We start from the raw sequence: 16,144 nt of genomic DNA, 5'->3' as shown, positions 1-16,144 counted from the left end.
GCCTTTTATTTAAGTTGGTGTATCTGCTGTGAATTAGTTCAGTGCTGTTGTGAAATCTTATGGAAAATGGAATGGCTTAGTTAGCAAATTGTTAGTAAAATACTTTGCTCTCCTTAGTGATTTTCCTAGGTGAGAAGATATCTATGACTCAAAAGAGGGTTGGGGTTTTTTGATTTTAATAGGAAAGCTACTAAATAATGTAGTGGACCTCTCTATGTTTTGTATGATTTCTACATAACCATGAAACCAGGTAGGAATTCACAAGTTTGCTGCTGCTTCTGTTTCACTTTTCTTCTGGTTACTGACAGTAAAGGAAGATGAATGTTATTACCGGAGCTGAGCAAGAAATCACTTGGTAGCACATGCCATTCTGCAAGTCTAATTGCTTCCCTTCTTCTCCAAGAGACTTTTTGCTGACAGTCCCTCCTACTTACCTTCAGATCACTGAGGGCAGCAGAAAATACTTAAGCATAGAGAAAAGACGAACAGAATGAAGTGAAAGCTGTGTATTCCGTGGTTTATTTCAGCATGCTTCTAGTTTGACAGAAGTGGTATGCCAATGCACAGGCTGAGGCTGAGGGGAGGTAGTAGTATTAAATTGCTCTATCCTCTGAGTCTGCTGGGAGGACATATCTAAGCAAAAGAAAAGAGTTCCTCTTTTTGGTGACCACAGGTTAGATTGTTTACAAGCAGCAGGGGTTTGGGGGCTGATATTCTTACATTCATGTCCATCACTTCTGCTTATGCCCTTCAAAAGGGAAAATATAGTCTTGCAGCTATCACAGCTTAAGTTTAGTTTCCTATGTCTGCATGCTGTGGGTGCGAATTATCTGGTATCTGGGGAGATACAAGTTCTTCCTCAAGTTTTTGTGGTCACTTGCATGTTAGTTTTCTCATCTCCAAGGGCAGAACTGAGCTGTCTTCACAGTCTTGTGAAGTGCATGTATGAGGATTTCTTGTCTTTCCTGGCAGTTCTAAGTCCCTCTCTGCCCAGCTGCCTGTTTTCATGACATTTTAGAAGCTTTCTATTACTCAGGGTTTCCACCTGATGTTAGATACAGCTGAAATTGGCCAACAGATCCAGGGATTACAAACAGTGCAGTGCCACAAGCACTCTTTCCTTGGGCTAGGCTTGATCATCTATTGCAATTAGCCAGTGGCAGCTACATTTCTTAAAGCTTACATTATCAAAAGAAAGCCCTGAAGATAAGGAGATAGAAACATTAGCCTGAGAAAATGTTGGCTGGACAGAGTGCCTGACATTGGCCTGGTGTCAGTGGTGGCGTGGCTCCCTCTGTTGGTTCCTAGTTCCAGCCCTTGTGCAGGACACATCAAAGTTACACAGAGAGAAATGTCTCTTTGAGGGCTGGTAACTTCAGCACAGGGCTCTGGTCATGGCTGTTCATGCCATTGGTCATGGACTGAGACCATTGCTTTCAGTCTGTTTTTTCTCTTGTCCTTTATCCCCTTCTACTTAGGCTTATGGCTGTTAAAGTCCTATCACTTGATCTCCGTTGAGATCTGGCCCTGCTCTGCTTGAAGCCATGGTGTCCAGGACTCTGCTTATCTGATCCTCCTCTAGCTTTCTGCCATCAGGTCTTGTGGATCGCTCTTCTCCCTCCCTTCCACAGCAAGCCCAGGGTGGTTGAGCCTGCTGCTCAGGGTGGTAACCTCTGTGTCATCCCCTATGCTTTGCTGGGTTCTGGCTTCCAGGCTGCCTTGGTTGTCAAGCAGATCCTTTCAGGGTCACATCTCTAAAATGTGGCCTCTTTTATTCATCTTTGCAGCTAATGCTGCTGTTTGTGGTCTCATCCTATTTCTTTAATCCTGCAACACACTGACCTCACACAGGACTAGCTCTTCTTGAAGTCATCAAGGTGCTTTTGGGAATCTACCAGAATTGTGACAGCTGAAGCTGCCCTGTAGCAGGGACATCTGCATGGGTAGAGGCAGAAGGTCTGGGGCTGTAGTGTCTGCTCTCCACACTGCATGGCTGCTAGGTTCCCTGACCTAGAAGGTATGTGGTTGTGTTAGCCTCCCAGGAGGGCCTGAAATGTTCCTGGTACAGCTTACATCAGCTCTAGAATTTTCATTTTTAATTTGAATTGTAGAATTTGAACAGTAACAGGTATTTGGGGGTGTGCATATTTACAGGCTAGGAATATATGGTGCTTTCTTTTTCTGCTCTTTCTTCTCCTGGTATTAGCAAAAGGGTTTGTAGATCTATTGCTGACTGTTAGTTCAAGGAGTATCTTGCAGCTCCGTATGTCTCTCAATCACTCCACCAGCCAGTAATGCCACTCTAATACCACTTTATCTCACAGCAGGGTCTGCTGGAAAGCACATCAGTAATGAAAAACAGTAATTCACAACAGTGCCTCACAGAGCAATAAGAGAGCTTATAGATTTGTCCAAAGCAATGGGATTTCTCAGGATACTTGGAGAAATATGAATAGGTTTCAGTGACAGAAGTGGTGTGCTTCTCTTGCAATTTACTGGTGTGAAACATTGCAGAATTAGGTAAATTTCAGTCTTTGAAGCTTGGTAATAAGGATAAGGAAGGGAAAGGACCAGGTGTGCATGTATGAGGATTTCTTCCGGCCTTTGAGCATTTGTGAAGGACTCTATTTCTCTCTGAAGCAGTTACCATGACAACCATTCATTTATATTTTAAATCATAGGGTTATGTTGGTGGGCATATGCTTTCTGTTTTTTTTTTCCCTGTGTGTCTTCAAGACCTTTTATAAGATAAACCTAGGTTGAAATATGGAAAACTTCAGGTGTCATTCACGTTAGTATATGATCAGGGCTGCCAGGTGAGGCAACGAAGCAGGGCGGAGGGGAGGCTATTTTGAGGCTAATTTAATACAGATATGGAGAGGTGGCTCACCTGGACAGGCTCATTACTTGATGTGGTGCAGTGGGAAGTCCAGATGACTGGGTGACCTTGGAAGTCTCCTCTCACAGTCATGTAGGTGTCAAAGTGAAGAAAACTGAAATGTCTGAGTATGCAAGTGGAAAAGGGAAAAGACTTTGCAGTAGTATTGTTGTGAAAAATCACAGTTGGGTCTTTCAGAGCTGTGCAAACACAGCATTTACAGTCTCAACATGGAGAAGAAATATGATTGCTGTAATATATGGCAACCTGTAAATATCAAATATTGCTAATGAGATAATATATCTCAGAGTGGAAGAGACTGAAAATGGGAGGGTTTTCTCAGCTTACAGCTCTTCACTCAGTTCTGAGGAAATGCTGTTTATCTGGCTTCCTCTTTTGCTTGTGGGTCAGGGTGGGAGAGGGTATATAGCTGGGATGCAGTATCCTGCTACTAAGAAAAAAACCTCAAAAACATAAAGCTGTCTGCAAACACTGTCATGGTTTAAGCCCAGCTGGTAACTCAGAACCACGCAGCCGCTCACCCACTCCCCCACTTTTTCCTCCTCCTGCTCCTGGAGGGATGGAGAGGAGACTCAAAAGAATGTAACTCCCACAGGTTGAGATAAGAACAATCCAGTAGCTAAGGTATAACACAAACCCACTACTGCTACCACCAATAATAATAATGATAAGGGGAATAACAAGGGGAAATAATACAACCAATACAACCACCTGCCGATCAATACCCAGCCCAACCAGAGCAGCAATCTGGGCCTTATGTGTAACTGCCCCCAGTTTATATACTGGGCATGATGTGCTGTGGTATGGAATACCCCTTTGGCTAGTTTGGATCAGGTGTCCTGTCTCTGCTTCCTCCCAGCTTCTTGTGCAAAGTGGAACAGTAAACATTTAGAGATTATAGAGTCTGGTTTATGTGTTTGTACCTGCCAGCAAGTACCCTCAAATATGCTGCTTTCAGATTCCCCTGTAGAATACGAGGATTCCCTGCTGTGACACCTCCCCTCCCTTCATCTCATGGTTTCACTAAGGCAGAAAGCCACTGCTTGTCACAAGCCACTGACTTGTGCTATGAGGAGTGCCCACCTTCCACTGTATGCGGGAGAAAACTGGTGAAAGACGAACTTGTCACCTAGACACTTGGAGAGCATGTTTTAGATGCCAGTGGATCTCTCTCCATCTCTGATGCTGAATCTCACTCCTCGCTCCTGCCTTTATGGTTGTAGTTTACCTTGAAAGGGTTCCTTAAGTATCTGGAAGATGTCCATAAGGACCCCAAATCACAACATTGGCAGGATCACATCTCTTGGGCTTGTTCTTCCTGGGGGAGGATGTGATTTTTCCTTAACAGTAGTTACGAAAACAGATTTCTGGGCCCTGCATTGCTGTTGTCTGGTGCTGCTGGTCAGGTTACAGAGGACTGATAGCACTGGACAGGGCAGCTTCCCATAAGGCAACACAGTGGTTGCTGATAGCATATTGTCATCTGAGATTTGAATAAGTGGGTTCAAGCTTTCTTGCATCTTGCTGAGCAGCATCCAGCCATGAAGGGCTGCTCAGATCCCTGCAGAAACGTTGACTGTTCCAGGGAGAGCTACATCTGATTTAGCATCTATTTTATGTGTGGGAGAAGTGGGATTTGCTGGCCTGTGAAAGAGTAGGGCTGTAAGCAGGGGTTTTAGGGGCTGTCTGAAATACTAGGGAGTAAACCAAGAAGATTATCTAGGTCTCGGTCTGCACACTGTGTACTGCTCTTACCTGCTGATCTCCCCAGCAGTGGTAGTGTGGCATATGGAGATGACATGCCATCACTTTGTCAGCTATCAGCCCACACTCAGGTGTTGGAAAGCTCAGGAGAAAATGCTGCTTTTAGGACAGGTTGATGTTTGCAGTACAGATCATGCTGGGGCAGAAAATGAGGGTAGGATTTTGCTTTCTGACCTGTGGACTACTTTCTCATTACTGTACATCATCTGTGCACACTGTGGGAGTGACACTGTCTGGTTGTCCTTGGCAAGGATAAATTGAACTTTCTCCCAGTTTCTGTTACCCAAGCTATTGTTTTGAGATGGGCCAAATATTCTATGGCTATGGATACCATTGGAGAAAAAAAGGCTGACAGAGAGGAATCATGTCCTGTCATTCATGTTAACAACAGGATGAAAGGAAGCCTCAAGGCTTTTAACACAGAGAGGGAAAGGTGGGGAGAAGTGAGAAAGAGCTGTCCCTCCTTCCTCTGCTCCTAATGTGCCTGACATAGTCTCTGCTTGTGTCATGCTGCTGCACAGTGCTGAGGTTTGCAACATCCTTTGCCACTACTAGCATGATATGATTTGGGGTTTCAGTCAGCAGTAATTAGCAGCTGTGGAAGGCATGTACATGCTCTTCCCCTTCTGGGGACCACCATACTTTGACAGCCTGTGACTGCTGGTGCAAGACCCAGACCTCTCTCCTGCAGGCTGGCTTGTTTCTAGTCCAGCCCATAAGCACAGCTATAAAGAAAGATATAGATGTTGTCATTAAACATGAAAAATACCGAGCGACTTGTGGGGCATTAAACTCTGGTGGGCTGAGATACTGCAGTGTTTAAGCATCTGAAAGGTTTTATTTCAAACTGAAGCACAACTAGAAACTTCAAAGCTGTCCTTCTTAGTCAGTGAACTTTTATCAGACAGAGAAGCGCTTCAGTGGCCTGGCAAGTTAGCTTCATCTGGAGTTAAAAGTGGAGTTTATTTAATGCACTGATGGGAAATGGCCACTAAGTGGAAATAATTGTTTTAATATGGGTGTGTTAACCATCCTCGAGGTATTTTTATAAACGTCCTAGAACAAAAGAGCATGTCTCTTAAAGCTGAATGTAGCCACTGCTCCACCTGGGAACAGTTCTTCCCCAGCAACAACACGTAGCACTTCTTATAAAGGGAATTTAAATTTAATTCATCTCAGCAAACTATAGGGCACATGGGAACAAGAAAAATGTAATTATCAGAGCTGGTATTAGCTGTGCTTGTGTTGTGAGGTGCAACCTGTGTTTAGACAGGATTTAGAGACCATTTAGAGCTTGTCACTACAGCTGGTTCCAACTTTATTGCACAAAAAATGAGCTTAACTCAAGTTTTAAATCTGTGCTGACTTGTGTTGAGTTCACTGCTGAAGGCAGCTGCCACTTTGACAGCTGTGGAAGTCTCTTCTCGAAACCCCATATGAGCGAGTGCTGCTGTTCCTGGGCCCTGAGTTAGAGCCTGTCATAACGAGCTTCCAGGCTGCTGCTCAGCAGCTCTGATGGAAAGGCAGACAGGGAGTGTGTGTGGTGGGGGGCTGTGCTTGCCTGCCAGCCTGAGCTCACTTGCTCACAAAGCCTGTGAAATTTTGTTTCTCATTTCAACTTTGAGCCACTACCAACCTGACCAGTGATGCAGAGATAAAAGGTTTGGTGCTAGTGGCTTGGTACCTGTTGTTTGTAGTATTTATCCCTCTGATGGAGGTGTGTGCGTGTATGATAAGACACCTATATATGGACTGATTTGTAGGATCACGGGGTCAGCAGCAGCCTGTTCCAGAACCCTTCTAAGCTTCACCTGACTCTTGGGACGCTGGTACTTCTGAACGAAAAAGAGATCCAGAAAGCATGTGACCTCCTACAGCAATGCAAAGAGGACTTTGTGGAGTAAGTGATAAAAAAGGTTTGTCATCACCAAGTACTTGAGTGGGGGAAAAGCAGCAGTCTGTCTTTGACAAAGGACAGCAAAGAAATAAGCTTCTCAATAGCCTTTCTCAACTCTAGAAGTCTAGAAAAAGGCTAAAACATTTCAAATGGGAGCAGTAGAAATCACCAAGCAGTCACAAAGAGTTTAATAGCATCTTGCAGCTCAGCTCAACCCTCAGCAGAAAACCTGCTCTTTGCATTTCTTTTTCTCACATGCTTCCCTGTTATTTTTTTCTGAGCAATTTTTGCTGTTGTCCTTTACCTGCTGCAGAGGGAGGGACGAGCTCCATTACCTTTGTGTCTTGCCTGCAGTGAGCTCTGGCATGTTTCCCTTCTGCCTAAGAGCAGATGCTGAGGTGTCCTTGACATGCATTTCTTGATGCAGGGAGATGTGTGCAGGGAAGCCAGCATAAGCCATGAGAGTCTGAAGCATTCAGTGCTGCTCCAGGACTGAGGCTTTCTCAAAGCCTGTTAACACTGAGCTGCCAATGTTAGGGCTTTAACTGTAAATGTGGTTGAATGACACTGTAATTAGCTTATCTCTGTTCAGCTTAGAAATTGGAGATGGCCTGAGGGATTGGTTTATTTATTTATTCCTTAAACACCTTTGCACATAGAGCACAGATCCTTGCTATTTATTTATTTATTGCCTCAGTGCATGAAGAATTAGCCATGCTGTGCCAGCTAATACCTGTGCGAATTAATGCATGGGCAAAATTCATACATCTGCCTTTAAAATGACAGTTCAGGTATTGAACAGAATTGCAAGTGTGTTTCCAGGGGAAGGCTCTGCCCACAGTACTTGGAAGATACCAGCTTCCTTGTGAGTGGGTTGAACTGAGGTAGAGAAAATCTTTATTCTCCATTCTCTTTAGTGGAGGGGGAGTCAACACTTGAATGTAACCCTTAGGTTATTTCTGCTGCCACACCCAAAGAAATATACTTTGAAAATTAATTTAGGCTCTCTTCCTCCCATATGAACCTTTATTTGCATTTATTTACTTTTCTAAATGCAGGCAGGACTATGTGAACATGGATGTGCACTCTTTGTAGAATACGTGGCCTTTAGTGCTCTGGTTTTGATGTTCAGGACAGTACACTTGCCCTCTTTTCCTCCCAGTACCCATACTAGAAGGGGAAATCACAATCTCCTTATTGCAGCAGGAAAGCTTTGCAGAAAATCTCAAAGGCAGTCTCTTGGGCAAGCTGAACAGAAGTGAGCAAGGTTAGAGCAAAGTCATGTTCACGTTGTTAACTCCTGTTTATTGCTTCTGCCTGTCCAGACACTCCCTGTGCTGAGACCTCAGCATTAGAGATGTCGACACTTAACTTACAGGGAGCTTTCACTGCAGCGCCCTACCTCCCTGTGATGTTCTGGTGGTAAAGGCAGGGATGCAGCATGTTTGGAAGCAAGATACACTTCACAGTGTGTTTGCAGGTGTGGGAGTGCATATTATATCCTGCATGCATTTTCAGTTTAGCCTTTCTGCAAGAGTAGCTGGAGCTCTATTTGCTTCCAGCATTTGTAAGTGGATGTTGAGACGTACTTAAAACTGCATTTTGTATTGAGTACATTTTCCAGTGAAAATCAACAAGCTGGAGACTTTGTGTCACTATCACAATCGCTCTCTTCATGGGGAAGGCAGGTGCTTCTCTGGAATGAGAACTTGTACCATTTAACTGCTGATGGGTTTTCTGAAATGTAAATGGAGATATCTGCACTGAGATGGCCTGTGAATACTGACAAGTTGCCTTAATGTGTATCTAAAACACTGAATGTATGAATTCAAGTGTTTCTACAGTATTTCTTGTGAAGGTGACACAATAGCACCTGTAGCCTTTCAGGCTTTAGAAGTTAGAGAGCCTTTTTTGTGTATGTTGGGTTTGGTTTTTTTTTTCAGTGATTTGGAAAAGAGAAGAACACCTTGCTGGAGTTCACTGCCGCATGGGGTCTATATAACATTTAAGTCCCACTTAACCTCAAATTTGTTTCACTATAGCAAAAAAAAATATATCATTCCCCTAGTAAAACCAAATACTTGTTGTGTGCATTGTATTTTAAAAGCATGCGTGATGTTTCGGATTTTAACATCAGGGATTTATTGCATTTTAGCCAAATTGCTGGAGGCAAGCCCTTGACTGTGGAAGTGGTAGGAGTGGAGTACATGAACGATGACCCTGCCATGACAGATGTTCTTTATGCCAAAGTCCACATGAAGGATGGCTCTGACAGGTGAGTTCCTCATGCTTCTTTCTTTCTTTCCTCCTTCTTGGCCTGGTAGTCAGGAAGATGAAGTCATTCTTGGTTCCTAAACCGGTTAAGGCAGTGACGTGTTTGCTCTTCAAATCAGTCACTGGTGGTGCAGCTGAAAGATGTCATTTGTTTCTGTAGCAGTCTGACAGATTGAATAATGGTGTCATGGCTCATGAGGTGATAAGATGGCCAGGGAGATACTCCTGAGATGACTTAGAAGGCAGGACAACTTGGCCTCTGCTGTTCCCAACCTGCAGTCCAGATTAATCTGGACAGCCTGGTGTGTTCTGTAGCACTTAATTATTCTTAAAACCCAGGTCCTCAGAAAAGCACGACTTGGTTACGGAGTTGATTTTTGTATCTGTAAGCAGCCTGGTATCTGTCTTCCGAGCTACTGGTGTAAAATCTTGATGCCTGATTGGTGTCAGTCATGTGTTTGTGTTGTTTGCCACTGTGGCTGATGGTTTTAGCTTTACAAACAGCCATGCCTGGGATGTGGCAGTATCTAAACAACCTTTCTCAATCTCATTTTTCACAAGTATGTCACCAGTGGCAGTACCATCTTTTCTGCTAGTGCTCTCTGGAAGACTGGGGAAACATGAGCTGTTGTATTCTGTGCTGCCAGCTGTGATGTACATGAGAAAGAGGGTAGGGAAGTAGCCATAAGAGCTTCAGCCTTCTCTCTCTGAGCTTTAGCCTTCTCTTTTTTTCTGGCAGCGCTGTCCTTTTGTTCGTGTTGCTAGAAGACAGCATGAGCTAGCAGGGTAGCACAGAGCAGTGCAGCTGGAGGAGGGAGGCTGTGAGCAAGCACTGGCTCAGGGGAAAAGGGACATGTTCTAGCATCTCCTTTCCCTGGGGGCTAAGGAGACAAGAAGGGGCCCCTGCTTTAAACTGCACTTTGGAGTCTGTGTTGAAGTAAGAGATCGGAAGTGGGATAAGGAAATGGGTGGGAAAATGAAAATTCAAGAATTGCTGGAGGCAATAGAAATTGAAATCTTTTCCCCTACTCGGCTTTTCCACTTTGAAGTCTGTCCTGCCCTGAAAGAGGTGAGGTAAAACAAATGGGACAGGTGGAGAACCAGGACAAGCTATAGAGCAGCCAAGAGACAGAAGTGCAGGGAGAAAGCAGAAGCACTCAGAAAGATGAGACAGAGGCATTCACTGAATGACCAACATGCCCTTCGGTGGATATGTTCTAGAAAGCATCCTAGGTGTCAGCTCTGAAAGCTGAGGTATGGGCCTCTTTTCTCATGAATCACCATGCTCCAGGTAGTCTGAGGTGCGGTGTTTGTGAGTCTGCTTGCATGTGAAAATAAGTCTATGACCTGAGGAGCTGGTAGAGAATCTTGTAGAGTGTAAATAGGGCTTAAAATGGACAGTGATGTCTGCTGGTGTCTGGAGACAGCTTGAATTGTTGGCGATAGCACTGTGGTCTTGTCTGCTTCAGATGCCAGCCATATCTGTTTTGCTGAGACTCCACATAGCCCATAATAATTAGCATCCCATAATGCTAAGAGAAAATGCTGACATGCATTTAGGGGTTTCTCTCCCCTGCCAAAAGCAGGGGAGAGAAATGACATCTTTAAATCCATCTTTCCTTGAAATTGAAAACTAGCCCCCCCCCAGCCCCAGGAAAGGGCTGATGTCTCCTCTGTCTTTCACAAAGATCTATTAGCTGAGGTTTTGACCAAATCCAGATCTGGTTTGCATGGCACCTGCAAGCTGCTACACTTCTCTTCCACAACGCCACTTTTGCTTTTTGCATAGCACTGTGCTCAGAGAGGCCAAGTGATTTTAAGTTTTTATCTTTGGCCCAGGCCTGTCCCACCCTCATTTGCAAACTAATTAATCTGGCACTTCTCCCCTAGTGTATTTCCTTAACTGTTATCAAGCATCCAGTAAGCATTTAGCTTTGCAGAGGGAAAAGAAGACATTTTTCTGTTGTTGGAGAGCAGTGTAAGGTTCTTCTGCTTCCTTTGGGATTCCAGCAAACAGTGTTGGACAAATAATGACTATAAAGAGGGGACAAATAGTGATCCCTCAAGAAAACTGCTTTGTTTTCTGGCCTGCTAGATGGATCACTGATGGGCAGCTCCATGCACCTCTTGCCTGCTAAAACCTGCTATGCTTTACCTAGGGAAATGGGGAAATTAGGTAGAAAGCAGAGATTCTCAGCTGCAAGACCAATACTAGAGGAGAACAGCAGCCACATAACTTGCTGTGCTGGCTCAAGCTGCTGTGGTCTGCATTTAAGAGAGGTGTGTGCCTTCCTGTCTCATGCAAGGCGTCTTGCTAGCTCTGTGTAGTTCCTGCCATGGCTGAGGGGTGGAGTTCCTTCCTGATCTTTGGATGATCTTGATCAGCTTAAGCTATAAAGCAGGAGATTTGATTTACCCTGACTTAGCTTGCATAACTGCAGACAGAATTAGGGGTTGGCAAGCCCTTCTGCACATATAATGGCTTAGACTGAGAGAGGGATCATGCTCTGATGCCTCCCACATGGCAAATAATTTCCATTATAATTCATTCTAATTTGTTTTATTTCCTTGATTAACTTTATAACATAATAAAGCACCATTTCCACTTGAGCTATTCTCTGTTAATTTGTTTTAGTATTGTCTGTAATTATATTCATTTAATCTTTGTCATTGCTAATTTTAAAAATCACTGAAGGAAGGCCAGAAAATGGTAGAAAACCATGACAATTGGTAGTTTGAGAGTCTTAAAATTATCACATGGCGGCTGGCCTGCGAGGGTTAGTACAAAACCAGTGGTGGGGTAGTACTGGCTTCCAGAGCATGGCAGCCCAGGCTCTGGGGGCCAGCTTCAAAAAGGCCACACTCTGCATCTCCTACTACTGCTGAGATGCCAAAGTAGTACGACCTGGTGTAGCAGAAAGCTGTCTGGGCCCTTGGACACAGTGAGAGAAGCCCAAATTCTTCTGCATAAAATAATACCCTCTTGCCTTGTTTTGGGGACTGCTTTTGTTCTGCCACATCCTTGCTGCTTTTGGAGAGGCTGACGCACTGCAGAAATTTTGTTGGGGACAGCAGCAGCCTGGAAATTCATTCAGCTCTTTAGACGCAGGACATGAGAGCACACTGCTCTGATCACCTGCCTGTTCCTGGTAGCTATCTTAGGACAGGTTTGCTTGCAGATCCCTGCAGCCATGGCCACTTTCATCCCTGACCAAGGCCAGACAAGTAGGTGGCAATAAATCCTGTGATTCTGCTTGCTCAGTAGCTCCAAAGCTGGAGCATTCACCACAATGTGCTATCTGGGTTTGTGCCTTCTGTCACCACATTCTGGACTCTCCCAGAAATTAAGCCCAGTGACTGGGTTGCTTATGTGGGACAGAGAATGTCCGAGCTCCAGCCCAGTGCACTGGACAGGTCACAGTCCTTGGGCAGAGCACACCCTCCAAGAGTCAAGGTGCCTAAACCCCTCCTGGGGGTCTGCAGATTTTAGCATTTGTAAGGGTAGGTATATTGTGTTTCATGGCAGTGGGAAGATGCTCCTTTCAAGTCCAAATAACATCTGTCTCAGAGAACAAGCTCTCTGCTGTGCTGAATCTTCCCTTCTTCACGGAATAAGTGTAGCAGAAGTGATCACTGAGGAAGCTTTGCAAAGCAGCCAGAACTTTCTGCATTAGAACGGAATCCTTGATGGCTCTGTTCGCTTTCCATCAGAGACTAGCTCCCTTTCCCTGTGTCTGTACAAACTTCATTTCACACATGCTGCCCTCTCTGGCTGAAAAGTGGAAAGTTGATGACTCAAGGGTTTCTCTTTGGTTTAAGTGGCTTTGTTCTTCCTTTTTTTTGCATTCCCAGATTGCAGGTGATTGCTGATCAATTGGTGGAGCGGTTTGTGGCCTCCGGCTTGATGCTTAAAGAGTGGGATAGGGTGAAACTGCATGCTACAGTCATGAACACTCTCTTCAGGAAAGATCCAAGTGGTGGGTATCCCTCATCCTTACTGATAAATGCATTTAAAGTAGTCCCACTGGTCAGGAAATGCTTTTGTTGGCTTTTATGTTTGCTCTTTTAATTTTGTGATTTTTCTTAATCTCAAGAATACGTACAAGGCTGTAGGGGGATGTCAGTAGATAAAACCCAGCGGAAAATCAAAAAGCAATCTGCAGAGCTGGAGAAGGCAGGCATGCTTTGAGCATTTTCTGGATCTTCATCAGAGCTTTGAAAAACCCTGTTGCCAAGTAGCCCCCATAAGATCTGGGCTAGGTAGGAATGCACTCAAGTGCAATGTGAGGTTTTGGGCTCTCTGTGTCCCATCGTTAAACTGACATTCAGTAACAAATCAATGTGCTTTGCTGACTTTTAAACAAGAAAAAAACGTGATCTTCTTTGGTCAAGTTAGATTGCTCATTGGTTTAGGAATGTGATTCCAGTGTCCTTCTCATTAAATCAGATTCAAATGGTTATGAGGCTGAATATAAGCTATTACTGAGTGTGTAGTGTCTGCTGTCTCTGCCAAAAGCTTGTCTGCTCTAGCAGTCTGTAGCATTGTTCTTACTGCATTGCTTAATACAGCAGCCTCAGATGCATTGCTTTTGGGGAGGGGCAGTGTATTACAGCCCTGTTCTCCACTGGCAAACATGCATGTGTTCTGGCACTGGTGCGTGGTTTGCAAGCCTTAACAGCATTGCACTAAAGCTTTTTATAGCTTTCTGTGGTGCAGTGGTCTCTGCAATGTCACTAGGCTATGTCAGGTATTCTCTAGTTACTGACTCAGCCTCTGAGTGGACAGCAATAAGAGCAGATGGTTATTAAACCAGTTGTGGTTTTCTGGACACCCAGCAGCTGACTTTGGGGTTGACTGCTACTGAAGTCAGGTAAGCATTTTCAGGTAGTAGAAACCCCGAAAGAAGAGATGGGACTTAGCTCTCAAATTGAGCCCTGAAAACTGATGATGAGCCCAAAGTGCTGATGTGTCTGTCTGTTGGGGAGGCACATGGGCAGCTGCATCTGACATTATGAGTCTATATTCTGAACAGCCCCATGAGGCATGTGAGGCATTCAGACACAATGGTGAGAGCATTACACAGAAGTTGCTTTATATTCATTACAGGATTTGAATAGCATTCTAGATGTGAGTGGACTTCACAGTTCATGCTGGAGATTAAAAAGAAATACTGCATATATTCACTGACTGAGGCAGAGGTCCTGTGGAAAGAAAAAAATCATGTATTTAGGGATTATATAAAAATCCAGACATGCTCTGGGGAAATGGATCTAAGACGTAGGCATTTGGCAGTTGCTATAGGCCTAGGTTGCTATTCTTAATGTCTGTGTGTGGCTGCATGCCCACCCTGCAGAAGCACACGCACCATATATATGTGCTTCCCAGAGCAAGCAGGCAGCAGAGATTTGTAGAGGTGCTGTCCGGGTTGCATCTGACATTCTGCTTGCATGCTCAGTCTGGTATTTGGTCCTGTTCCAGGTGATGCAAGCACTCATTGTGCTGACTCTCACCCTGTCAGGATGTGGGATTAAAATCAGCCAGAGAGAAGCAGATGTGTTGCACTGAGCCATCAGCCCTACAGAATCACCTTAGCAGTAGTTGTGAGTTAGGGTCTTTCCTCCAGGTAATGTAGGTGATCCCCACAAAGGTACCAATTCTTGTGTATTCAGCCTTGTTCTCTTTAAAATCAAAGCGGAAGTGTTTTTTTCACTAAGAACTAGGCAGAGATGGTCTATTAGCTGGCAGCTGACTTTGGGCTTGGAGAGAGTGGGGGGTGAAGTACAACACACACAATTCTCCCATCCGAAGCTCATTCTGGTGGTTGCTTTTCTCTTTACAGCTGAAGAGCGAAACAATACAATGACTGGTAAATCATCTTTCAAGGAGCGGGAGTCATTTAATGGCCAAAATATCCTCAAGGTCAGTATGAAACAAATAGGGAAATCAAGCCAGCTGTGGATATTGTGTAGCCAAAAGAGGCTGAAACACCTCTTCAAGACTGCTTTTGTCTTAGGCTTATGAGATCTCACTGGGGAGAAATCCATTTAGAAAATAAACAATCCAGATCACTCCTAATTGGGAGCATTACAGTATTTAACAGGAGTGTTCTTAAAGCTGGTGAGGCTCAGATCAGGTGTAGGTAACCCAGAATGCTAAGTGGGTGTTGTCGTTTACTTCACTCCTGTTCTAGCCTGGAGACTCTGGCTCATGTCAATTCTCAGCCCACCAAAAAGCAGAACTTTGTTACTCTTGTTCTACTCATATATATTTATGAAACTAAAACTGACTCTCATTTCACTTACTCTGATTTGTTTTGTTTTCTTTAATTTGCACTATTGATTTGTATGATTTTGCTCCAGAAAAATAGCAGATAGCAGTAGGGAGTCCCATCAGCTTTGCCAGTGGTCAGAGGTGGGTCAGGCTTAAAGGAGAGCCTCCTGCAGCCTCCCAGGCTTTGCCAGCCGTGGCTGAGACTTCAGGCAGCCTCTGCTGCCCATCCAGATGGCAGTGGCAGAGTGATGCTGTGCTGCTTGGCCCTTGCAGGAGTCCAGAGAAAAAAGAAGCACAGTGGAGTAGAAAATGGAAAACAATGCTGGGTTGTAAGCAGATTTGCAGTCCTCATTATGTGAGGGGATTTGTTGCAGGCAGCTATGATAAAAGGGAGACTGGACAATGCATGAATACATTTGGGAAACAATATTCTGGCAACAAAGAGACATGAGAGAGGATGAAGCCTGGGTGGGAGCTGAACAACCCAAAAGGACTTCAGGGCGCCAGAGGAGGAAAAAGGTGCACTTTATTTGTGTTTACAGTTTTGCTGTATAATGTATTAGGCACTGAATGCATGGGGATGTGAAGGCAGGGAGTGGAACTGATTGATCTCCTCTGTGCAGAGGACAAACAAAGGGACAAAATTAGGTTAAGCTCTCATTGTCCTCAGACGGTTTGTGCAAGCAGTGTCATGACTCAGCGTCACCACATGTTGAGTGCTCAGTGTAAGACTGCAGTATTGCAAACTGAAGCAGGAAAGCCACAGACGTGGTCCCTTTCCTAATGTATTCTACGAGTTTTGATTAGCTCCTGGTGGCAGAAAGCTGGCTCTGGAAGGGGAGGGTGTATGTCAGAAGCCCAGAGTGCCTGCAGGGACTCAGCTTTCAAGGCTTACACACACATTAGCTTAGCCCTTCGGTTTTTTCTCTTCCTTTTTTTCAGCTTGTCCTCAGACTTAGAGACACATAAGATCAAACTATTGGACTTTCTTAATGCTTGCCATCCAAACCCATTTATGATTGGGAAGGCATTAATGATG

General features: G+C 44.5%; 1 protein-coding gene across 1 annotated transcript in view; it reads left to right on the top strand.

Moving 5' to 3' along the window:
- ASCC1 (activating signal cointegrator 1 complex subunit 1) overlaps positions 1 to 16,144 on the top strand; it is a 36,883-nt gene that overhangs the window by 5,697 nt on the left and 15,042 nt on the right. Inside the window, exons 6-9 of the mRNA XM_031053121.2 lie at positions 6,427 to 6,563; positions 8,716 to 8,835; positions 12,687 to 12,811; positions 14,675 to 14,754. Of these exons, the coding sequence (XP_030908981.2) occupies positions 6,427 to 6,563; positions 8,716 to 8,835; positions 12,687 to 12,811; positions 14,675 to 14,754 (462 nt within the window). The remainder of the gene's footprint in view (positions 1 to 6,426; positions 6,564 to 8,715; positions 8,836 to 12,686; positions 12,812 to 14,674; positions 14,755 to 16,144) is intronic.

The sequence above is a fragment of the Melopsittacus undulatus genome, chromosome 4 (assembly GCF_012275295.1).
Source record: "Melopsittacus undulatus isolate bMelUnd1 chromosome 4, bMelUnd1.mat.Z, whole genome shotgun sequence".
NCBI classification, from domain to species: Eukaryota; Metazoa; Chordata; class Aves; order Psittaciformes; family Psittaculidae; genus Melopsittacus; species Melopsittacus undulatus.
This window is presented reverse-complemented; position numbering and strand designations above follow the sequence as displayed.